General features: G+C 42.8%; 1 protein-coding gene across 8 annotated transcripts in view; it reads right to left on the minus strand.

The window, feature by feature from the left end:
• The window catches only part of PXK (PX domain containing serine/threonine kinase like), a 68,745-nt gene that overhangs the window by 43,426 nt on the left and 951 nt on the right, over positions 1-24,368 (minus strand). For all 8 annotated transcript variants that reach the window (XM_074344605.1, XM_074344604.1, XM_074344599.1 and 5 more), the window contains exon 2: positions 1,720-1,770. In XM_074344605.1, the coding sequence (XP_074200706.1) occupies positions 1,720-1,770 (51 nt within the window). The remainder of the gene's footprint in view (positions 1-1,719; positions 1,771-24,368) is intronic.

A 24,368-nucleotide genomic window follows, 5' to 3' on the forward strand; every position in this document is an offset into this window, starting at 1 on the left:
AGCAGAGCTAATACTGGAGCCTGACTTGCTTAACTTGGCAGCCCCAGGAAACAGACCTAGCAGTGCCCCTGAGTTGGCTGGGCCATGGGAAACTGGTTAACACCAGCCAAACTCACAAGACGCCAGCAGGTAAGAGAGAATGGTAATGTATTTGTTTTCAGGGCGAATAGCCCTTTAAGTATTTTTCTTACTAACCAGGCACCTGGAAAGATGAATTAATAATTTACAAAAAAGAAGAAAAAAACAGTTTTACTGAACATGAAATCAGAGTAAAAGGAGGCGGACAGTTTTGAAGCCGTTTCATCCTTGCCCTGGATAAAATTTCCCTCATTTGAGGTCCCACCAGTCTAGAGACTGGACTGCACCTGCAGGCAGAGAGGTCACAGCTCTCTCTGATTCTCCCTGTTTCTCCTCTTGGCCAGCAGTCCACCTGTCTATACATTCTTTCTTAGTTATATTGATGCCACTGATTAGCCATAGCCAATTCTAAAACACTGGAGCTAGAAAAACGCATCAAGGGTTGACTTTTCTGGTAGGACATTGCCTTTGGGCCTGACTGACAAATGTACATCAGAAAGTGAAACATGAGGCCATCCCTGATAACTGCAAAGGAGTAAAAAGTAGCATAATAGTTAACCACAGAGAATATGCAAATTATAACTCCATTTTTGGGTTTTTTTTGGAGGGGGGATTAGGTTTGTTTGTTTGTTTGCTTGTTTGTTTGTTTAATGGAGATACTGGCGATTGAACCCAGGACCTGTGCATGCTAAGCATGTGCTCTACCACTTGAGCTATACCCTCCCCTCCAAACCTGTTCTGTCATGGATCTGAGTGTGACCTCAGACCAGTTACCTACCTCATGAATGTAAAATGGGGCTAATGCTATTAACTGTTGATTAACTGAATTAATATGCAGAACCAATGCCTAACAATAAATGTTCAATCGATATTAAACATTATAATTACTCCAACAAAAAGTAGTTTGAGTTTTCAAGCAAAGGAAAGACCAAATATGGGCTACCAAGGTAAAAAGACTGCTTAGGGTGTGAGGTAAGGTCCCAGCTGGGCTGTGAAGGACAAGGTAAGATTTTTGGAAGATGGGAGAGGAAGGTCATTGTAATGACTAAAACAGGAAAGCAATGGCCCCTATACAGAATTCAGCCACCTTCTGCAAGCCAACTGGGATGGGAGGACCTCTAGATCTATATAGTAAGTTCTCTCTGAGGCCACCACTAAGAAAAGCAACCCCTGGGGCTGTAATTAGACTCTCACCTATGGTCAGTGAGGGAACCAGCACTAGAAATTGCCCACAAGTGTATTTGGAAGTCCATGAAATACATTGTTCACATTGCATAATGTCCAGGGCACTGTCTTGCCTTTCCACCAGGTAGACTGAACTCTAATCTCCCCCACCCAAACTATGGCTTCAGGTGAGGAGGTTTGAATTACTAGGAACAAAACAAGTAATTTGCCTACCCTGCTTACTCTGTGTCCCGCTGGAGAACAAATGCCTACTCTCTGTGGTAACATCATACACAAATTAAGCCAAACAACTGGGAACAGAAAAGCCTTTTATAATACATGTCTTAAAGCTAAAGGTTTATATCTGAAAGATATACAATTTATATTTATGTGTTCTAGTTTTTCCAGATTTTTAGATGCCCCAGGTCAGAATTTTATTTATATGTTTTTCTAATGACAAAGAAAAAAAATGCTTACCTGCCAGCTATTTTCTACAGAAATTCCTCTTTGCACACGAATGATGTACTCCTAAAAAAAGAGGGGGGAAAGAGCTTCAATTACAAAGCACCCAAATCAGAGATTCACAAATATTAGGTGAAAGTATCAGATAAAGTAGACTTCAGAGCAAAGAAGACTACCAGAGACAGAGAGGGACACAAAGATAAAAGGGTAATCTAGCAGCAAGACAGCAATCTTAAATTAAATGTGTATGCACCAAATACCAGAGCTGCAAAGTATGTAAAGCAAAACCTGACAGAACCAAAAGGAGAAATAGACAAGCCCACGATTATAGTTGGAGACTTCCACATGCCTCTCTCAGCAAGTGGTAGAATAACTAAAAAGAAAACTAGTAAGGATACAGAAGACCTCAACAATACCATTATTGATGAAAAATTAGTCAACAGTCGATCTAAGAAAGAAATGAAAATTTTTATTTCAGCCAACCTGGGAATTACAACTTAGGAGGCAGTCTTTCAGAAAGCTCTGAGGACTGTTACGCCTGCTAGAGGTCAAACACAGTCATATACGTTTTTGAGACGTCAAATGATGTATCAACAGTTTACATGATCCAGATCTGCAAGTACAAAGCAAGCAGTGGGTCATCGTGACCCTTTACAAGATTAAGAAGGAATGTTATCTCTTAAGGAGGTCTGGTTAATGCAGAGGCATGATACACACCAAAGGGGAGAGAGGAAGCCTAAATGGTCTGAGAGAAATTTTATGTTTAAATTTTTCTTTTCTTGCTATAAAACATGAATTTTATTTCATCACCATCAACCAACAGATTTAATTAGCAGTTATAGAGCACTCCATCCAACAACAGCAGATTATACTCTTTTCAAGAGGATATACAAAAAGACAACCTACAGAATCGGAGAAAATACTTGTAAAAGATGAGACTAACAAGGGCTTAATTTCCAGAATATATAAACAGCTCATACAACTTAATAAGAAAAAAAAAAAGACCCAATTCAAAAGTGGGCAGAAGACTTAAACAAGCAATTCTCCAATAAAGACATACAAATGGCCAATAGGCACATGAAAAAATGCTCAGTATCACTAATTATCAGAGAAATGCAAATCAAAACTACAATGAGGTATCACTTCACACCAGTCAGAATGGCCATCATTCAAAAGTCCACAAATGATAAATGCTGGAGAGTCTGGGGAGAAAAGGGAACCCTCCTACCCTGCTGGTGGGAATGCAGTTTGGTACAGCCATTATAGAAAACAGTATGGAGATTCCTCAAAAAGCTAAAAATAGACTTACCATATGACCCAGCAATCCTACTCCTGGGCATATATCCAGAGGGAACCCTAATTCAAAAAGATACATGCACCTCAATGTCCATAGCAGCACTACTTGACATGAAAACAACCTAAATGTTCACTGACAGATAAAGAAGCTGTGGTATATTTATACAATGGACTACTACTCAGTCATAAAAAAGAATAAAATAATGTCATTTGCAGCAACATGGATGGACCTGAAGATTGTCATTATAAGTGAAGTAAGCCAGAAAGAGAAAAGAAAAATACCATATGACATCACTTATATGTGGAATCTAAAAAAAAAAAAAAGACAAAGAACTTATTTACAAAACAGAAATAGACTCACAGACATAGAAAACAAATATTATGGTTACCGGGAGGAAGGGATACATTGGGAGTTTGAGATTTGCAATAGTTATATATAATATATATAACTAATGTATATATTTTATATATATATAAAAATAGATAAATAACAAGTTTATACTGTATAGCACAGGGAATTATATACAATATCTTGTAACTTATGGTAAAAAAGAATATGAAAACAAATATATGTATGTTCATGTATGACTGAAGCACTATGCTGTACACCAGAAACTGACACAACATTGTAAACTGACTATATTTCAATTAAAAAAATATATATATACAAAAAAGAGGATATACAGATGGCAAATAAGCACATGAAAAGATGTTTAACATTACTAGTCATCAAGCAAATGTAAATTAAGATCACAATGAGCTATCACTATACCCTTATCAGAATAGCTGAAACAAAAAAAAAATAATACCAAATGCAGGCTGGGATAACAGAAAACCTGGATCACTCATAAATTACCAGTGGGGGATCATACACCATGATCAAGTTGGATTCATTCCAGGGTCACAAAGGTGGTTCAACATACACAAATCAATGTGATATACCATACGAACAATAGAAAAGACAAAAACCACATTATCACCTCAATAGATAAATTACTGGCGGGCATTTAAAATGGTACAGTCAGTCCTGGACACTGTTTGGCGGTGTCTTAAAAAAATTAAAACATGCAACTATCATATGACTAAGCAATTGCACTCCTGGACATTTATCACAGAGAAATGAAAACTTATGTCGATACAATAATTGGCACAGGAAATTTCATAGCAGCTTTATTGGTAATAACCCATAACAGAAAAAGAAATAAACTACTGATACATGCAACAAGTTGGATGACTCTCCAGAGAATTAAGCCAAGTGAAGAAGCCAGTCCCAAAAGATTACAAAGTGTATGACTCCACTGATACAACATTCATGAAATGACACAATTATAGAGATGGAGAACAGCCTAGTATCTGCCAAGAGTTAAGGCTAGGGTAGTAGGGTGTGAGTTGGCGGGGGAGCAGGTGTGGCTATGGAACGGTAAAGTGAAGTGCTATGGTTTGAACGTTTCTGTCCTCCCCCAAATTCGTATGTTGAAATACTAACCCCCAAAGATGATGGCATTAGGAGGTGGGACCTCTGGGAGATACTAAGGTCATGAGAGTGAAGCCCTCATGAGTGGGATTAGCCCCTTGTAAAAGGGGCTCCAGAGAGATCCCGTGCCCCTTCCATCAGGTAAGGATAGCTTGAGAAGGTGCCAGCTATGAACCAGGAGGACCTTCACAGAAGACAACCATGCTGGCACCTTATGTTGGACTTCCAGCCTCCAGAACTATAAGAAAGAAATTTCCGTTGTGTATAAGCCACACAGTTTAATTTTGGTATAGCAGCCTGAATGGACTAACACTTGAGGGATGTTTGGACTGATGGAAATGCTCTGTATCTTGACTGTATCATTGTGAATGTCTTGGTTGTGACATTGTACTAAGTTTTGCAAGACACTACCAATGAAAGAGACTGGTTAATGGATATATGGGATCTCTCTGCATTGTTTCTTATAATTGTACGTGAATTTACAATTACCTCAAAAAAATTAACCTTAGGCATTCAAAACTAGTATGGTAGAGTCAGAAGACTGAGATCCATGATTTTTGCTACTCAAAGTTTGCATTTTTATATGCATAGTCAGGTAGAAAAGGCCATTAAGAAAACAAGTAAGAAGATAGAACAGATATGCAGTGATGGCGTTTTCCAAAGAAACCAAATCCAGCGACCCCCAAAGATGCCTGATCATTGAAATCTTCCTGCTCCTGGGGAGCGAGGAGAAGAGAGGGTGTTAAAAGTACACATTCCCAGGCCTTGCAGCACCAGACTTGCTGAATCAGAATCTTGAAAACAGAAACTCGGATTCAGAAATTTTAATAGCCTCCCCAGGTAATTCTTACTAATCACATAAGCAGGAAACACAGATCTAGTCCAGCCTTCTGCTTATACACACAGGGAGTTATGATGAAGGTACAGATGAAATCATATTTTTTAAAAATAACTTTTTTTTCTCAAATGCTCAGAATTGTTTTAACACCTCTGGATGCGATGGTTTAGGCACTATTCATAGTCACTACTCAACAAATGCTTATCAACACAGTACTCGGCAAATCTTCCGTACTGAGTAATTCTGATTTAAATAGGTTACTTAGAAAATAAAGCCAAATAAGCACTGTTAACTTGGTAACCGAGTTTTAAAATAGCTCTTATTACACTATCATTCATTTCCATTCTGTTTAGCTAGCAAAGGTTGAGAAAGCCCACGTAAGCAGGAATTTCTGCCTGTTCTGGACTATGTTAAGAATGATACATTCAACAATGTCCACTCAAGAATGAGTGCCTGTGTACCAGGCACCAGGCTTAATTGGTTTCATGTGGGGTTATAAAATAAATATTTCAAAACTGACTTCTGTAGTGTGGCAAATCTCTTAAGCAATATGCCAATGCAATTATTTCTGAATATGTAAAGATAAAATGCTAAAAGACATCTGATGTTCTTATGTTTAGGGATCAGTTCTTTAGCTTTGAAATTGTCTCTTTTTCTCAGGGTTGTCCTACTGGCAAATTTTCTGGGCTTTTACAGTCTTATAGTAGAGCTAAAATCAGCACATGTAATTAAGTACTTCTAAACAACCACATATAGGTAAGTTTTTTGATGTCTAAGTCAAGGGGGAAATGTTATTTCTCAGAAATCACTTCAAGCACCTACTGCTTCACTATGATTTATCAGAGGAATAATATTAATTTTAAAAATTCCAGTTCAGGGTTGGGGAACTTGGTAGGTGGTAAGTAAACACTGCTGTCCTGCTTTATATACTTTGAGTTTAAAGTTTGGACTTGTGTTTTACAAAGATGTTGCTGCCCATTGTGAACACCAATTAAGCACCTATCATGTTCCAAACCCTGTGCTTGGTTCACACTGGGGGTATAACTCCAAACAAGACAGGTACATCATGTCCCCAAATTTCCTGCCCTCCCTGGAGACTGGAGGCCCTGAAGGAAAGAGTGCAAGTGGGCCTGATAGAATTCTGGGCAGAGAGACAGGATCCTGCTGAGACAGCAGGAAGCCCCCAGAGTGCTCTCCCCCAAGGATGAAACAGGCAGGGCTCAGGTTCCAGATACAGCAGAGGCTGAGTGTGCTGTGGTCCCGAAGAGGGTCCCTCCTTGGTGTGGGCTGGGGAGCAGCCGGGGTCTGGGAAGGTCAGCCAGCCCCCTCCCAGGTCTGATGTCTCCACTTCCACCCACAGGCCTTACCGCTCTGTTTACAGTGATCCACCCCAGGCCCCTCCCCTAGACGGCGTGCGGTTTCAGAGGTCCACCCTCTGGGTCAGTGGTTATTTGATGATTTTTTTTTCTTTTTTTTTCCCTCTGTAAACTTATAACCTGGCTTTCCCCCCATTTCCATTCCTGTGATTTATGCCAAAAAAGTTTGCCATTATTTTAACCTGTGGAAAAAAAAAAAAAAAGACAGGTACAGTCTAATTCCATCCCATCCCTCTGCAGACACATAGCATAGGTGGGTTTTTTTTTTTTTTCCAGACTTGTCTGTAAAACAACACACAATAATGTTGAGGGAAAGCATTTGGCAGACAGGAAGTAGCAACTATAAGATAGTGCTTGGGTCCTGATGTCAGACTGATATCCCAAAATGACATCCTAATTAGTGTTTCTGCCAAGACGCTCTTTGTGTTTCGAGCAGAATTTCTCCAAAGAGGGTGGCTCTGCCCCAGAGGATATCTGGCAACATCTGGAGGCATCTTCGGTTGGCACAGGATGGGGGAGTGCTACTGGCATCCAGTAGCTGGAGGTCAGAGATTCTGCTAACCCATGACATCCAGGACAGCCCCACAACAAAGCCCAAATGTCAACAGTGCTGAGACTGAGAAACCCAAGTCCAGGCGCATTGAATAAAACAGGTCATCCCAGTGCAGGGAGGCCTGGGGTTCGGCGGGTGGGGGTGGGGTGGGGTCACTTCTGCTATCATCTGCCGCTGGCTGCAGCCCCTTGGTGCTCCACACACAACACCATTTATAACATGTCCAAGCCCACCTGGAGGGCTCGCTTAATGACTGGTGGCCTCAAAAAACCCCACTGTGTTTCCTCTGTAAAGATGCATTAAGGCTTGGATGTTGCCCTCTGGTCCCATCTGCCATGTGGTTACAGACACAGAGAAAGACAACAGGAAACAAGGTAAGGTGATTTTGCTTAGAAATATTTTTACTCCACTTCAATGGAGCAAGTTCATTTCTAACTATAAAACATCTGAACTGTTTTAGTTTGCACGGTATCACCACCTAGCCCAACCAAAAGGAAGCACCTTCATTTCCTATCTCTCATGTGCAAACTAAACAGAGCACGGCTGTTCTAGAGCGTGCAACCAGGCTGGCGCTCTTATTACAGCAGAGAAAAGAGTGCCCCAGAGACCTGTAGAAACCCAACATTTGAAGTCAGGCTTCCACCTCCAGAGCTGGAGTCAGCAGCCCAGAATCCTCCAGCGAATCACTCCCACCTTTGCCCCCGCCTCTGATGTGGAACAGAACGTGCAGTCTGTATAAGAGAAACTAAACCACCACGGCCCATCAGGCATGGAAGGGAGAGCTAAGAGCCCTGCAGGGCAGCTCTGGGTCACACAGATCTATGCCATCTGCTGCCACTTCCCCAGGGCCTTCTCCCTGCTCCTCTTCACGACACCACAGCCCTTATCCTGGCGGGGCAAGGAGGCTGCCCTGTCAAGCCCTAGCACGTGGGCATCCTGGCAAGTCAGTACAGTCCTGGCTGAAGTTCTTCAAACCAGAAAGGCACTAGGACCACATGAGTTCTGACTTAAGGGAAGAGAAGACAGAATTAATGTGAAATGCACACCGATCTTGTGCCAGGAAATTTGCTAAGCCCCTTACTCAACACTTCTCACTCAATCCTCACAGCAAAATTAAGTGAGCTGTCCAAGGTCACACAGCTAGGAAGCAGCTGACTGGGAATTGGAACCCAAGACACTAATTTCTAAGACTTTCCAAACTGCCAAGCGTGGCTGGCAACCCCCGGGGACCTGAGGATGCCCTATGCCCGGCTCCCTCAGCAGCCCTGAAAGATGGAGCCTCGATGGTCTGGGGAACTCAGGGGACTCTCAGCTGAGGGGGCAGGGGTGGGGGCTGCCACTCCACAACTGTCGGTTAATGCTTCCAACACAGGCCATTTGCTCAGTAGGCATTTTCACTGGCATTCTGTGTTTCCTGAGTTTCTGTAAAGATATTTAAGATTGCACAGCACTGTAGCTGGTATTCAAAGATGCCTCAGTTTGATGAGATTTTAGAAAACTAAGGAGGAAAACTTATTTTGAATCTGTCTGGCCCCAAATGACATTAGTGAGGCTACAAACACAGACCACTTTGAAAGAAATGTGTAAAAGAAGCTAAAGCCAAAACTTAAGCCAACTGTCAAACCTGCCTAGCCCACGTAATTCTCCTCTCTTCCCTCTTGGCACAGCTATTAGGTTTACTGACACTCAGAGTACAGAGAGACAGAGCAGCTGTGTGGACGTATTTTACCTGTCAGTGTACCCACATCTCTACCTCTAAAGCAGAGGCTCTCATACTGCTGCATTCTAGAATCACCTAGAGAAATTTTTTTTAATTTTTAATTAAATATTAAAATTAAAAAAAGAAAAAGACACTTATACTTTGACCCTACCTCCCAGGGATTCTGATTTAACTTGTCTGGGCTGACGCATAGGCATTAGTAGGTCTTAAAAGTTCCCTAGGTGGTTCTAATATGCTGCCAGAGGTGAGACTCACCGTTCTGAAACCTTTTAAATAGGAAACTGCTTCACACTACAAAAATAAAAACCCTCAAGAGAGGGAGGAAACAAATGAACCAAGCACTCACCACAGCTCACAATCTCCTCTCCCCGTACCCTCATCCCTCCCTGCCTCTCTGCAAGGACTCCGCTCTCCTCTCTCCTTGGGTATAGGGTTAGGGTACCTAAAACCTGAGCCCTCTAGGAACCCCCACACAGGGCCCCGTAGCGCGGCTTCCACAGGCACCCCTCACATGATCGGCCAATGGCAAGCAAAGAACAAGGACTCTCATTTTGCAGCTAGGGGAACTGAGTTTCTGAAAGGATAAACGCCTTGATTAGAACATGGTGTGTCTGGGATAGGAGACCAGGTCTGTCTCCACCTCACTCCTAGTTCACTCCCAAGACCCACTTCCTCCCGGCACTTTCCCTTCATAGGGAGGCCTGCAAAGCATGCTGAGGACAAGTGACCTCGCTGGACACTGACACTGCGCTACTTCCCTGCTCAGGAACCTTCCAGGGCTCCCAGTGGTCACGGGATAAAACCCAAACTCCTCAGCCTTTCATGTTCTTCTGTTGCCTGACCTAAGTGTCCCAACTAACCCTTTCTTTCCCCTCAGTCCCTCCTCTACCCAGTCAGATCCTGTCTCCTCAGCACTCCTGACTTACTCCCCCTCCCTCTGCTGTTCTACTTAGTCACAACCTGGGAAGTTCAGCTTTTTAATCATGTTACTGCTATTTTTGTCCCAACGTCTGTCTACGTTTGGAGAGGGAGGCTCTCTCCAACTGGATTAAGTTCTTCAAAGGCTAGAATCATACATTTATTTATTTAGCACCCAGCACATGGTCAGGCCAACAGGCAGAAGCGTGGTGAATGCTCACTGGTGGGTATTTGTTAACAGACTGCTTGCATCTTCGAGAAGGAGGCAGCAAGCTGCTCTTTTTCACGTGCATCCACATCCAGGTGGACTCTAATAGCACTCTCAAGAAAATGCCCATGGGTCTCTCAAGCCCTCAGACTTTATAAAATCAACATTCAAACCCACAGCATCACAGCATAACGGCTGCAGCTCACGGGCAGTGGACACCACCACCCGAAAGGACCCAAGCTTTCTGAGGAAATGCTCATGGCTGCAGGACCTCTGCTCATCTCACCAGCCACCTGCTTGGCTGTGTAGAATCCTTAACACTTCATTAGCATTAATGATAACTCCTTGCTCTGCTAAATATTCATTATTTATCATTGTTTCATCTGCAGATTTTCAGTGCTGGAACATGCCTTTGTTTTATTTTAATTGCTGTGAGTCAGTACGTATACCTGACTCAAAATGAATGAAAGCATTAAGGGTTTTAAAGGACATTTGAAGAATCACCACTATCTTAGCCTGAGTTTTGGCAGGTGACTGAAGTCAAGTGTATCTCCTTTTCAACCAAGTGAAATAAATTTCATTTAAAATCTAACTGACTGAATCATAGAACCGCGTGCTTTAATTTCATGCAAAACAAATTCTCCAGTTTCCACTCTGCGTTCACAGAAGGGACAGGGAACACGTCACAAGCACACTTTGCTCCCTGCGGTGAGACACAGCGGCTGGTATCGTGCATGCTCCCTTCTCCAGGCCTTCTGAAGTCCACGCTCTCCTCTGCAGGATGGTCTCCCGCCCTGCCTGGGGAGCTGGACTTCAAAGACAGCCAATGTTCCAGCCAGGAGAAGTACTGCAAAGCAGCACTCAAAAATCCTTTTGACCTCATACGCGACTACAGAGTGGATGCAGCATTTTAAACAGCAGTTCCTGCAGCATTCTATAGTACACAGACCCCTAAATGATGCCAAAGCAAATGGCATCATTTGCTAAGATGGGAACCCATGAATTCCAGCTTCCGGTCAAAGCAGAGAAAATAAACCCTCGAAAATCTGAGGCTCAATTTAATAGTAATTAAAAATTAAATATAACCTTCGCTTGCTCAATGATCCTCACATCTCTTGGGCCAATACCCTAAAAGGGTAGAAACAGACGCAGTGAACATAACCTCAGAGAACCACCTACAACTTATTTAACTGGCTAGAAAAGACAGTTAAACATCCAAACTCTGATCTGGTTGGAAATCATGATTTTTTACATGGGTTCTGGTATCTACAGTGGCCAACTCCTCAACCCTCATGACTGCTGCTGGTACCAACCTAAGTACCTGCTAGGTCCTAAGTGCTTCTCTTCCCAGGGCCACTTCTCTACGTGCCCCTATTTGCCACTGCCCCAAAGACAGGCCGCCCAGAGTCCTTCTGGAACCTGAAGCAGAAGCTGGTCCCGATGTGGTGATCAGCCACAGTGTGCACCCCTCCCCCAGGCCACAACCACCAGTCCCCTGGGGAAAGGGCACCGGCTCTCTGCCACTTACTAGTTTTGTGACCGAACTCCTCTGAGCGTCACCTGTAAAATCATACCTTTCCAACAGGGTTGTGGTGAATATTAGTGAGGTTGTGTATTTAGAGCATCCAGCACAAAGGCCGGCTTTGTAGCTTAGTTTCCTTTTCTGCTAAGAAAATAGGGAACACAAAGTGTCTGCAGGTGAATGTATCACGGCTTTAAGCAGAACGCACAGGAGACAGCACCAGCCCTAACAGCACTGAAGGAAAAATAAAAAGCAGCCACTCTCTCTCAACACAGGAAACAACTTTATCAGTCTCTGATTTCTAACAGGGAGTACCATTCCTCCGTCTCTATCATCCCAGCTTCTGTGCCCACCTTTAAAGGGGGCTAATTAAAAACCCTCCCTCTAAAATAACCTGATAGCAACACTAAGAGAATGGATGAGTTATTTATGGTTTATCCACATAGTGGAAGGATATGCAAGACTTTAAAAGGACGTATTAAAATAATTTTTCATTTCATGGGAAAAGGTGTATGTCATAATACTATTAAAAAAGGATTTTAAAAGTCTGTGATAACATTGATAGGGAGAGGGAAATACACCAAATGTTAACAGTCGTTGTCTCTGGAGGTGAAATTATATGTGATTTAAATTCTCTTAACTGTGTTTTCTGTTTTTCACTTTATCTTCAATGAGCACATTCTATATTTCTAATCAGGAAAAAATTAGTTTTAGAAGTTCCTTGGTTTGTCACACACGTAATTTAAAAATGCTACTTTAAAAGAAGGACTGCTGAGTGAGAAGATAAGGACTGAAATGATCTGATCTTGGATAAGATCACAGTATGTTATCAATGATAAACACAGACGAGCATCTTTTTTGGTTTGGCAAAGGGACTTCCGCTCATTTTACGACTCATCAGCACTTTACTGCGCTGGGAGAACTGGAAAAACAGAAGATGAAGGTCAAATACGTGAACTCTTCTACTTGTATCAGGGTGGTAACACATTTGGTAGGAAAAAACTTGAAACTATGGGTGGAAGTCAAGCTAGGAGAGTCCCTACTGGTTTGAATTAAGTTATAGTAGAACTGGTCACCATCACTGAGGCTGACGGAGGGCTGACTACACATGATTTTATTCTACCTAACCTAAAAATGCCACTGTGTTTTCCCAAGACATTAGTTTCAATTCATAACCACCCACGTAAGTGACTACCACCATGCTGCCACTTACCTCTTCAACACTGAAGGCAGTAACTGCCATCTCTAGGTTGCTTACTCTGCACCTTCTATTCCTCAGCTTCTTCCATCTCCCCGCAATGTGTGGAGGTAGATATCACTCTCGTTTACAAGAATCCCAAGGCTCAGAGAGGGTAGGTGCCCTGAACAGGGGCACTCAGCTAGTAAGTGCTGAGGACAGACACCCCCCCGCCCCGCGCCTACCTGACCCAGGGGCTCAGCAGTTCCTAGGTTCTGTGTCCTTGGGCAGAAGGCTTTCACATCATCAACCCTCTCAGCCGACAGAGGTTGGCTGAACAGGCAGAACCAGTCCATCAAGTCAGAAAGAGGCTGGGAGAGAGTGAGGGCAGAGGAGAGGAGAACCCAGGCCTGGGTGATCGGAGTTAAGACAGCGGTAGAACGTTCACAACACAACACCTCCTGGACCAGACTCCGATCCCCTGCACTTTGCAGCCCACCCCCTACTACGTGTACACAAACTGCTGTCTATGCACATCTGGGCTGGATGTGATCTGGGCACTGCACAGAAACTGTATACAAACAAGAAAGCTAGTTTTAACAAGCCCCACCATGAACACTCCTGATTAGGCAGGTTCTGAAAAAGTGGAAAGGAGCATTTTTATATGAACATGCCAAAAAAAGTGGACATCAGGTTTACAGAGTACCCAGCAATCTGAATGGCAGCTGTCTTTGACCAGGCTGTTCTGTTTCCACACTAAGCTCCTGTTAACTAACAGCTGCACAGTAAGTGAATCTCTTTTGGGCACTTTGCGGTTAAAAACCATGGAAGTGGTCACAAAGCCCCACCGGTTGCGGGGCTGGCGGGTCCTACTCTCTAGCTCAGCTTCCGCAATCAGCCCAGTGGTTTGAAGACAGTAATGACCTAAGGCTGTGACGCTCAGTGTGGCAGCCACGATGCACACGTGCCCCATGTGACTAAGGGACTGAATTTCACATTTTATTTATTGAATTTGAGAAGTCTAGTGGCTACAGTACTGGACAATTCCATGATAGACTATTTGTTTGCAGATATAAATAGGTATTTATGAAACTTTAAGCATACTAAAATAGTGTTATGACTTGCTTTTTTTCCATTTGTTATAACAGGACTCCCTTTCCATTTTAGTAACTATTCATCTGGGTATTGTTTTTAATGTCTGTATCTGTGCTGTCCAATATAGAAGCCACAAGCAATATGTGACTATTGAGCACCCAAACTGTGGCTAGTCTGAATTGAGATACATTGTAACTATAAAAATATACACCAGATTTTAACAGCTTCATATGGCAAAAAGAAGGAAAAATATATTAATAACTTTTATAATGATTACACTTTGCAATGACAGTATTTGGATATAGTGGGTTAAACAGAATGTATTATTTAAATTAGTTCTACCTGTTTCTTTATATTTTTTATCATGGCTACTAGAAAATTTAAAACAACATACATGGTTTGCATTGTACGTGCACTGCACAGCACTGCCCTAAAGCCCCCACTTTGTAATGAATTAACTCCACTCCTGTGCAGCCCGGATGGGAGAACTGAGAAAATGGTCACCAAAATCAGCGTCTGGTTCTGTGGTTCAGGGGAGAACCACTAACTTGTCCTGGTCTAGGCCTAGACTGGGTGGAGCCATCAAATGGGTGTGGCCCTAATAACAGATGGCTCCCAACTGGTACCTCTTTCAAAGTCCACAGCATCGTACCAAACCTTCATTCTGCCGCCCCCAGACCTACGGCCTGGATCAAGCTACTTACCCTCTCTGAGCTTCACTTTCTTCCCACTGAAAAATGAGGATAATAGCCAACTCGATTCAGAGTGGTCATGAGGATCAAATGAGAATCTGGAAAAGTCTGGCAATTTCTTATAAAGTTAAATATTCACTTAGCATATGACTAAGTAATTCCATTCCTAGGTATTTACCCTGGAGAAATGAAAATGTGTCTATACAAAGACTTGTACCCAAATGTTCATAGCAGCTCTATTCAAAATAACCCGAATCTGGAAACAACCCAGATGTCTACCAACAGGTGGTACATCCAGACAGTGGAATATTACTGAGCAACAAAAAGAAACACGCAACAGCATGGAAGAATCTCAAAGCTTTATGCTAAGTGAAAGAAGCCAGACAGAAAAGACTGTCCTACAAGATTCCACTTATAAATGACATTCCAGAGAAGGTGAAACAATAGTAACAGAAAGCGGATGGGTAGCTGCCAGGGATCAGAGGGAGGGTACTCATGGAAAAGAGGACCAAGGAAATATCTGGAGTGGTGAAAATGTTACACAGTGGTTACATGGGTGTGTGTGTATGCACGTGTGTGTATGTGTGTGTATGTGTGTGTGTGTGTATATATATATATATATATATACACATATATATATATTTGCTAAAACTTCTCAAATGAGAAAAGATAAAGCACTTAGCACAGGGCAGGGCATATAATAAGTGCTTAAACACTGTTAGCTGTTATCAAGACAAGCCTCTTCAGTAGTACTCAAAATGTCTAATAATCAATTTTAGACTCCTGATCTTCCTGGGAAGCCCAGCTACCCCATGCTTACCTTGCCCTATTTCTCTAACCATTTCTAGTGCCTCTGTTTCCCTCCTGGCCTCTACCTAGCAGACTTTCCCTCTGATGTATGTGCTCCTTCCTCTTTCCCTACCTTCTCTCCCTCCTGCACTGACCTGAGATGTGGACTTTCTAACTTCACTGCTTCATTATCACCATGAACTCTTCTCTCCCCTTTCTTCACCCTTCTTACTGAACCCTGCACGTCACCAGCAAATTACACTTCCTAAAATACCACCTTCTGCCGCAGATCTGCTCAAGTCCCCTCGCTGCTGTTCAGATCCCTTAGCCTGGCATCCAACAGGCCCTACAACTAGCCTCTAGTCTTCCTTCTCCTTTACTCCACACCAGAATCCTCCAAAATAAATCCTTGTGACACGAAAGAACAGATGGTGGGGACCAGGACTGTCTTGCTTAGAGCTGCATCCCAAGTGCCTAGGATGGTGCTGGAACACGGGGGATGCTCACAGCAGCATCTGATGAATGAACTAACGATCTCCTGAAGTCCTCAAATGCAGCCCAGCCTCAGAGAACATAGCCAGAATGACTATTCTATATATCCTTACATGAGTGAGTAACAGTTTAGAACAAGATGAACAGCTAGAGGCTCTGGAAGGTGTTTCAGGACTTATGTGTTCAAGGCTCTAAGGCTTCTGTTTCTATTTCTACTTTTTAAAAAAAAATCTGTCCGTAAATGATTATTTAAATATCTTCTCCCTTTAACTCAGAACAGACTAAGAGCCTCCAAGTGTGCACCAAGAAGTGTGGGAGGCATCACAGAGACCGGATGAGTGTGTTCATGACTGAACTGGTTTATGATGGTTTTGCCCATTACACTGCTTTCTAAGTGATGCTGTTCTTAGTCGTACATGGTTCCATTTGTACTCAGTAGACCGTGACTAGAGGCAGGTTTAAGGAATGCCAATGGCAGCATATGGGTTAATGAGAAGTTAGTGAGAAATACAGGAAGTGAGAGTCATCATAAAAATAGTAATTCTGCAAATTGTCTGAAGAAGCCCTTTATCAGTGCCTCATTTTGTATTCACCTTCTAGTAATTCTTACTGGTCTCTGATATTTCAGAAACTAGATTTTCAATAATGTGCTAATCTGAATAAAATATTTTTTAAAATTAAAATCACTTCCAGAGGGGGTTTTCACAATTCAATATTTCTGTGAAAGGAGTTTGCAAGGTCAAAAATGCCTGAGGAGTGCTGGTTTGGGACAAGCTCTCTGAAAGGCTCTGTTAAGCCTTTGTGAGTTCCCCAGCGGGACCTGGGCAGCGCCACGCCCACACTGCCCTCCCTGCTCCCAGGAAGACTGGCACCTTCAGTACCTCACCTCACCTTTGCTTTATGTGGCTGCTACCTCCAGCAGGATGTAAGCTCCCTATTTCATTCATCTTTTTACCTTAATACACAGCACAGGGCCTGGCACATAGAACTCTTCAGAAGTGCTTGTTAATGTTCCCAACATCTTAGATGCTTCCTGACATGGCAGAAACTGTGTGCTTCACAGAGCTCATTCCATCCAAGCCCAGGGTGTGCACCCACAGCCTGACTGTGCTCCTTTCAGTGGAAAGGAAGTCAGCAGGGCGATAGAGAATATAAGAGCATTTCTCAGGAAGCAGCATCCTGAAGATGTCAGCCACCTACCACCCCCAACGAATATCCATCAGCATGGTCACTTGGCAGGGCAAGTGGCAGGAAAAAGAACAAAGCAGAGGGCTTTCTGTTTTATTTTTTCACCCCGCTGCCAGCGGTCAAGTGTGTGTGCACTGATGTTGGGATTCCTCTGAGTGATGACCAAAAGCTGGGATGTGAGACGCTGAAATGGGCATTTGCCAGAGGCCTCCTTCCTCAGGCCTGGCCTCCGGGAGCTCATGCGCCAGCTCTGTGGCTGAGGCCACGGCCTGCCCACTTGCCTCTTCCACCTCTTCTGCCACCTCTGAACACCAACAGCCAGCTCTGCTGCCAGGCAGGCTTGGTAAGCAGACCCGGTGCTGTACCTCCGAGCCCGGCTGTCAAGAGTGCTTTCCCCCAGGGTAAAAAGTGAAAAACAAGCAGGAGAGACAGGGTAGGGGGAGTGTTCTTTGAGATGTCACTGGTCTTTTTTGCTATTTGTTAGCAAAGCAGTCACAGTTGACAGTGAGAAAAACTCTTACATAAATAATTGTCCTTATTCCATTCAAAGACTAAAACGTATTATTGCCCAAAAAGTTACTAATGCTCTAGCAAATACAGAGGTAGTAAACTACAACAAAAACAATGAAACCTCTGTGCTGAGCTCTGTTCAGAACGTTCTGTGCGTCTGAGCTCAGTTAATCCTCACAGCGGCCCTAGCATCCTCTTACTGTTCCCACTTTACAGATGAAGAAACTGAGGCTGGAAAGATCAAGCAAGATCATTAAGGCACTGTCCCTCTCCTCAAGCTATTTACGGTTTCACCTGTGTCAGAGGGGTGGGTATAAACAGAAACAGGATAGTAATAAATACTCAGTGTGTAAAATGCTTGTGACTTTGGGACAAATAAAACTGAACGGGGAATTTCAGAGGAAGGAAATCACACTCAGCTTGGTAGGTACGATGGTAGGTAGCAGCCACAGGAAGGGTTTTCTGAGATGCACCTCAAATAAATGCATTCATTCAACAAATTCACATATTCAACAAGTACTCGAATGCTTACTATCTATGTGCCAGGGACTGTGCATAGTTTGAAAATGAATCAAAATAGCAATACATAGATATGAAAGGCTGGATTTCAAATTAAAAAAAAAACAACAACAACAAAGAGAAAAGCACCCACAAGGGCAGAAAAAGTAGTCCATATTGCCCTTTCCATCTAAGGAGTGGGAGGGGGCAGAGCTGTGTCCTCCCAGCACAGACCCACTTCTCCACCCTCAGCAGCCGAAAAGCGTCAAGAGCAGGGCCTGCTCACCGCCGCATCCCTAGAGCCGAGAGCCCACCACTGTGCCTGTCGGGGAACTGGAACTCCAGAGGGACCCATGGGATAGACCAGTGCCAGGCTGCTCCCTTGCTAGTGACTGTGGTGATCCAACTGGTCGCATGCAGAGATGCCCAGAGCATGGCAATGTGCCCCCACCAGTGCTCTGGTGCGTCGCTGGGGCGGTCCAGCTGGCCAGACCCTTGGCCTGACGCTAGAGGTCTGGTGTAAGCAGGCCCACTTGGGGCTTCACTTCCCTGCTCCTGCAAAGAGACAAGCCTGGGGAACTAAAGCGCACGTCCCTGCCCAGCAATCACTTGTCCCTTGGGGGAAGGGCAGGCTCGAAGGAAAGACGGATGAACACCACCACTTTCCACCTCCCAGACATTCTTCCATTCAGGATTGTCCCGTGGCAATCCTCTGGTCAGGCTCTCCTTCCACCCCCAAAAAAGCCTCAGCTGAATTAATGAGAAACAGCCTATTTCTGATGAGCCAAGTCAAACAACTGTGGGTGGCCTTGTTTGGATGTCAGAAACAGAGGTGCCGTGATAAGAGGCGGACGCGAGGCCGGGGCGGGCACAAGCTTTCCCTCACGGAGCCTTTGCCCTTCCCCTGTGCCTCTCTGTCTAATCAGTCACCGAGGCACGCACACCTACATGCAGCAGGCAGGCTGTGACCCAGAGCAACTCTTCACACCAACAGGGCATAATTCATCTACTGTTCTACGTGCAGTTGACCCTTGACCAGCACGGGCTTGAACTGTGCAGGTTCACTTACACGAGGATTTTTGTCAGTAAATACCTACTGCGGTACTACACCGTCTGTAGTTGGTTGAATCCACAAATACGGAGGGCCAGCTATAAAGTCATATGCAGATTTCCCACCGCAAGGAGGGCCAGTGCCCCTAACCCCGAGTTGTTCAAGGGCCAACTGTACTGGGTTTTCTTAAAGCAGGGTATATGTGGCAGTGCAGCGCATTTTTTTTAGATGCACATCTCTCACCAATTGAAGTAAGTAATTCTCCAAGTTCAGAGTTTCCCAATGTTTTCCAATGATCCTAACTGGAAGATCCATAGCCCAAAAGCAGGCTTCAGGTCAGTGAGGTTCTGAGAGGTTATATACACTGTTTAAAGAGAACCTGTCTCTCTGATGAGATCCTTAAAGGAGCTGGAACTGGAGAGCTAAAGAACTTGTGCTTGGAATACATCCTGAGTTTAGCATCCTGCAATGTTATAAAGCTCTCCAGGGGGAAGGCTAATGTGTTGGGGGCTTCGTTTCAGGTTAATGAAAATGTTCTAGAATTGAGTATGAATAGATACGCACCTCTGTGAATATACTGAAAGCCATCTAGTTGTATACCTTAAACAGGTAAATCGTATGATATGTGAATTATACAAAGCCGTTACACAGACAGACAACTTTCCAGGAAGACTCCTGTTACTCTGCAACGGATTCCCCAAACTAACATTATGTTAATAAATAACCTATTAGGCACCAAAAAATTACTCAATTATTTCAAGACAACAATGACAATGGAATTTCCTTTTGCTTTCAACTGTACTCTTTCAGTAAGCAGGAGGGAACACCTGATATCTTGATCTTCAGCTAGAAATGGCCAGATTTACCTCAGATTTGGTAGTCATAAAGGTCAGCTAGAGACTAAATGGTCAATCTCCACAAAGTCCTCTTCCCTAGGGTCTAAGTATTTACCCAAGATACAGTGCTTGTCCCTTAGCCCTTAATCAAAAGTTTCAAAGTGAAAGAGAAGGGACCTCATCATCTCTGAAGAGGAGTCACACCTCAGTTTCCCCAAACCATGTGCATGTTACTCATGAAAGAAGTCACTGACAAGGATGACTCCCAGTTTAAGGAAAAACAATGGAAAAGCCTATTACTCTCCTTCCTACAAAACCCCCAAACACTCAAGCACTTATGAGTTCTAAACCAATGTTTGAGCCCAACTCCCTCATTTTTATGATGGAACATAACGGAGCTTCATTTCACATGAAGCTGCCCAGAAATCTCTAGCAGCTTAAAAGGAACAACTACCTGCCTACAGTGGAGAACAGAGGGTTTGTTTTACTTGCTCCAGATGAACCCATTTAGGCCTTCAATCAACAGCCTATATTTTGAGCAATCTCAAGATCACCATCCACATGGAAGCTATGTACACATGGGTGGCTGTTTTTGCTACTCCCTTGGGGAGCAAAGCAAGTAAGTATCTTGTCACGTAAAATAACCCTCAGTCCCAGAATCCTACATGTTCTCCTAGTAACTATAGCAAGGTTTTTATTTGTACTCCTTCCATAAAAGACCTTTCTAGTGGGATAATCCTCAAAAGAGGCGATATCCAAGAATTAAGAATCACCAGCCCCTAAATCAAGCTGCAAAAAATTGACTTCTTCAATAGGAAGAGACTGAAGAAGAGAATGAATCTATAAATTAACTAATTACCAGGCTCTAAAAGCGTCCAGCTCAGTTTTCTGACTGCATCCATCACGGGTTTCAAGGACAAGTGGAGAAAAATACATAACCAAGTGGAAGACGAGTGATTAGATTCCTAAAAAATCACTATTATCATCTTATTATAATGTGTGCAAGTGCTGAAAGTTAACTATCATTACTGTCTCCACTTGTCTACTCACACATCTTCAAAAATTTTTTTGAAATATTCAGTATAACTTGGAATTCGAAAGAAACTTCCAAACAGCATCCTCAAAGGAAGCCCAGATAGATTCTGACACTGAGCACTGGCTTGCCTTGAAATGTCAGGCTCTCAAGGCGATGATGTCTTCTATTTTGGCATCACATTTGAATAGGTGCTCTGGTGATATATGAACAGAGTTTAAAAGATTATTTTAAAAGGTCACTGAGGAAGAAGCCGAAGCTCAGTAAACCAAGCCACAAAAGGAACTTCAAAACTGCCTGTGTTGTGACGGGTAAAGATGCTGGTTGACTTGTACACACCTTGGAACACAGAAGCTCTCAGAATCCGACAGAACAAAACTCCAAGAAAGCAGAGGCTGTCCAGTGCACCACCATATCCCCAGCATGTGCCTGGCACATGCTAGGCACTCAATACATTTCCGCTGAATGAACACCATTGAATAAATAAACTGTGCAGGAATGCAGTTTCCAAAATCAAAGTTTCAAAGTGAGATCCATTTTCAGTAAAGAGCTTAACGTGTAATATTATCTTTTAAAGTGTTCCCTTAAAAAAATTGTTTCTAATGGGGAGGATGTAATTTTAGTTTTATTTGTTTATTTTTTTAACAGAAATACTGGGAATTGAACCCAGGACCTTGTGCATGCTAGGCTTGCACTCTACCACTGAGCTACACTCTCCCCACTAAATGTTCTCTATTACCACTAAATTTCTCTTTTGTTTCTCAAGAACAAAATGCACCAAATGCAGAGTCAATGGGCCCTGTTCAGATGAACCTCAGAGAAGAATAGTCAAAGAGGAGGAAATTGAGATTAAGAGCTATCACACTACAGCATACTGATCAGCAAAAGTCGGAAATGTATATTTGATAACAACCCTCTCCAAAACTGGCGGTTTCCTCTGGTTTCAATTTCAGCTAGGTAAGCATTCTTTTTTTTTTTTTCAGTCAATTGACTTTAAAAGTTTTCCCTTTCATATAGTCAAGAACTTACATATTTGCCTCAACTTCATTCTGAGTGCTCCCAAAGTTTTCTACAATTTGCTTTACCTATGAGCTTTCACCAGAATTCCTTTTGTTTGGAAAATCCTTCCCTTCCGCGCTCCTCCCCACCCCTACCCCTTGCTGAAAGCATCCTCTCCCTAAATACTGTCCTTTATGGAAGCCTCATTTCCTTGTAGCAGAGGCCTGGTCTATTTCCTGAGGCTAAATTCACTGTGCTCCATAAAAGTCAAAATCATTCAAACCACAGTCAGGCACAGAATCACCTATCAGCCTGCACCTTCTGCCGGTCACTCACGCCAATATGCTTTTCTAGGGGTGACCTTGTGTTCTCTTCATTCTTCCAGCATCTGTATATTCCAATCCACAGAATTGCCCCCTCCCAAGTCCATAAATCCTAAATCATACGTAATGTAAGAATTTCTGCTATAAATTCTGTTTCCCAAGACCTTATTAAATGAAAGGAACCATGGAAAGAAATCAGCTTCCTGGCAATAATAACACGTTAATGTGTTTAACCTTTTGCATGTACGTTGCCAGAAAGTGAATAGATGGAAGAAGGAAGCAATGCATTCTACAAATACTTCATAAAAATTATCTTATTTGACTTTTGTAACAGGCAGGGCAGGCATTTATTACCCTCATTTACAGATGATGAAACAAAACATCAAAAAGGTTAAGTGACTTCTCCAACCAATGTCATGTGACTAGCAAGTGTCAGCCCAAACCCACATTAAGGCCTTGCCTCTACCAACCCAAAGGATGTCTACCAAGTACTCTCTGTAGGTTTCTATCCTACGGCCAAGGAGTAACTTCCTAGAGATTCAGCATTTCAAAGGGAGGATGGTCCTCTGACTTTTGGGATATCACTTCCCCTCACCTAGCAAGCCAGAAAGCCACCTTCAACCTTCCCAATGCCTTTTCTTCTATATAGCACCCTTAACTACTACTTTCCAAAACAATTTGCTACAGTTTCTGTCTTAAAAGGACTTACTCTTAAGGCACTAATAGTCCAAAAAGTTTGCATCAGCATATGATTTTCTCAGTAAAGCTCAGAGCTGATGCAATATTTCTGTCTCAGATTTTACAGCTAAGATGACAAAAACACAGTCAAAAATTACACAAGACAATGCTGCGTTTTCTTACTCTACCACATCTGCCTCTATGTGACTCCTGTGAGTCACTGCCTTTTGTGTTCAGTCATCATTATAGGAACTGCCATTCTCTACGCTAAACTGTTTTACTTATTTCCTGAAGAAAAGCTCTGCAGTAAAAATGGAATCCTATTACATCTTTCACCACCTTGCTGAAGCACTGACCCCTTATAACAGAGTCTCAGATGCCAAGTTCTCATTTTTATCATACCCACTTTACACAAACAGAAAAAGAGACAAAGGTTGCAATTCTTTTGTTTATTCACTCAACAAACACATATGAAATCCTATCAGATGCCAAGGACAGGGACCCAAAAATGAACAAAAAGTGTCCCTCCTCTCACAGCCTGGTGGAGAAAAAACTAAAGAAGTAATTACAGAATAAACTGATCAGGATTAAGGTGTTGGGGTCAGTGGCCATCAAGAAGTGCTTTCTGGAAGAAGTTGTCTGTAAGCATTTATAAGCATCTCTCTGTAATTTCAGTACCAAAGAGACCTAAAAGGCTCAGCCCCACTCCCTGAAAAGTTATAAGATTTACTTGTCAACAGTCAATTAAAAAATCAAATAGCAGAATTTACTCTTGACCCCCTGCCCTAAATTTCAACCCTTAACTCCTATTCCCTTAGGCACAAATTACAGAGGGTTTAACAAATTCTGTCCTATACAGTGCTTTCTCACCAGTCTGTAGAACAGGATTAAAGACATGCACAATGAAACAAAACGCACTTTTAAAAAATATGATCATTTTCCTAACTGGAAATGAAAACTTTAAACAATGCAAGCCCTACAAAGCATGACTGTCGGAAGAGGAAACTGAGGTTTAAAAAAGTCCCACTTTAATACAACAGAATAAAAGGTCTCTTTGAAGTCACCAGAACAGTTTAAGCAAAAAGAGAAACAGAAGGCTATTGTGAGGCTTTAGCCTCCAGATGATAAACCCCAAATACACTGCAATGGTAAACAAACAAGCCTCTGAGCCGGACTCTGACTTGTTAGGTCTAACAAAACATTACAATTTAAAGCATCTCTCTCTCTCGCCATTCATTATTTCACCAACAATGAATGGTAGCTCCTGTTTTTTTGCTGATTCCTGGGTTTACTGCCTGTACATTACAATGCATGGTGTGCTTTTCAAAACAAGGTATTGACAAATGAAAACAACTATGGTTTTAAAGACCCATAAAAGAACATACATGTAACAGAAAT

Source organism: Camelus bactrianus, chromosome 17 (genome assembly GCF_048773025.1).
Source record: "Camelus bactrianus isolate YW-2024 breed Bactrian camel chromosome 17, ASM4877302v1, whole genome shotgun sequence".
Classification (NCBI taxonomy): domain Eukaryota; kingdom Metazoa; phylum Chordata; class Mammalia; order Artiodactyla; family Camelidae; genus Camelus; species Camelus bactrianus.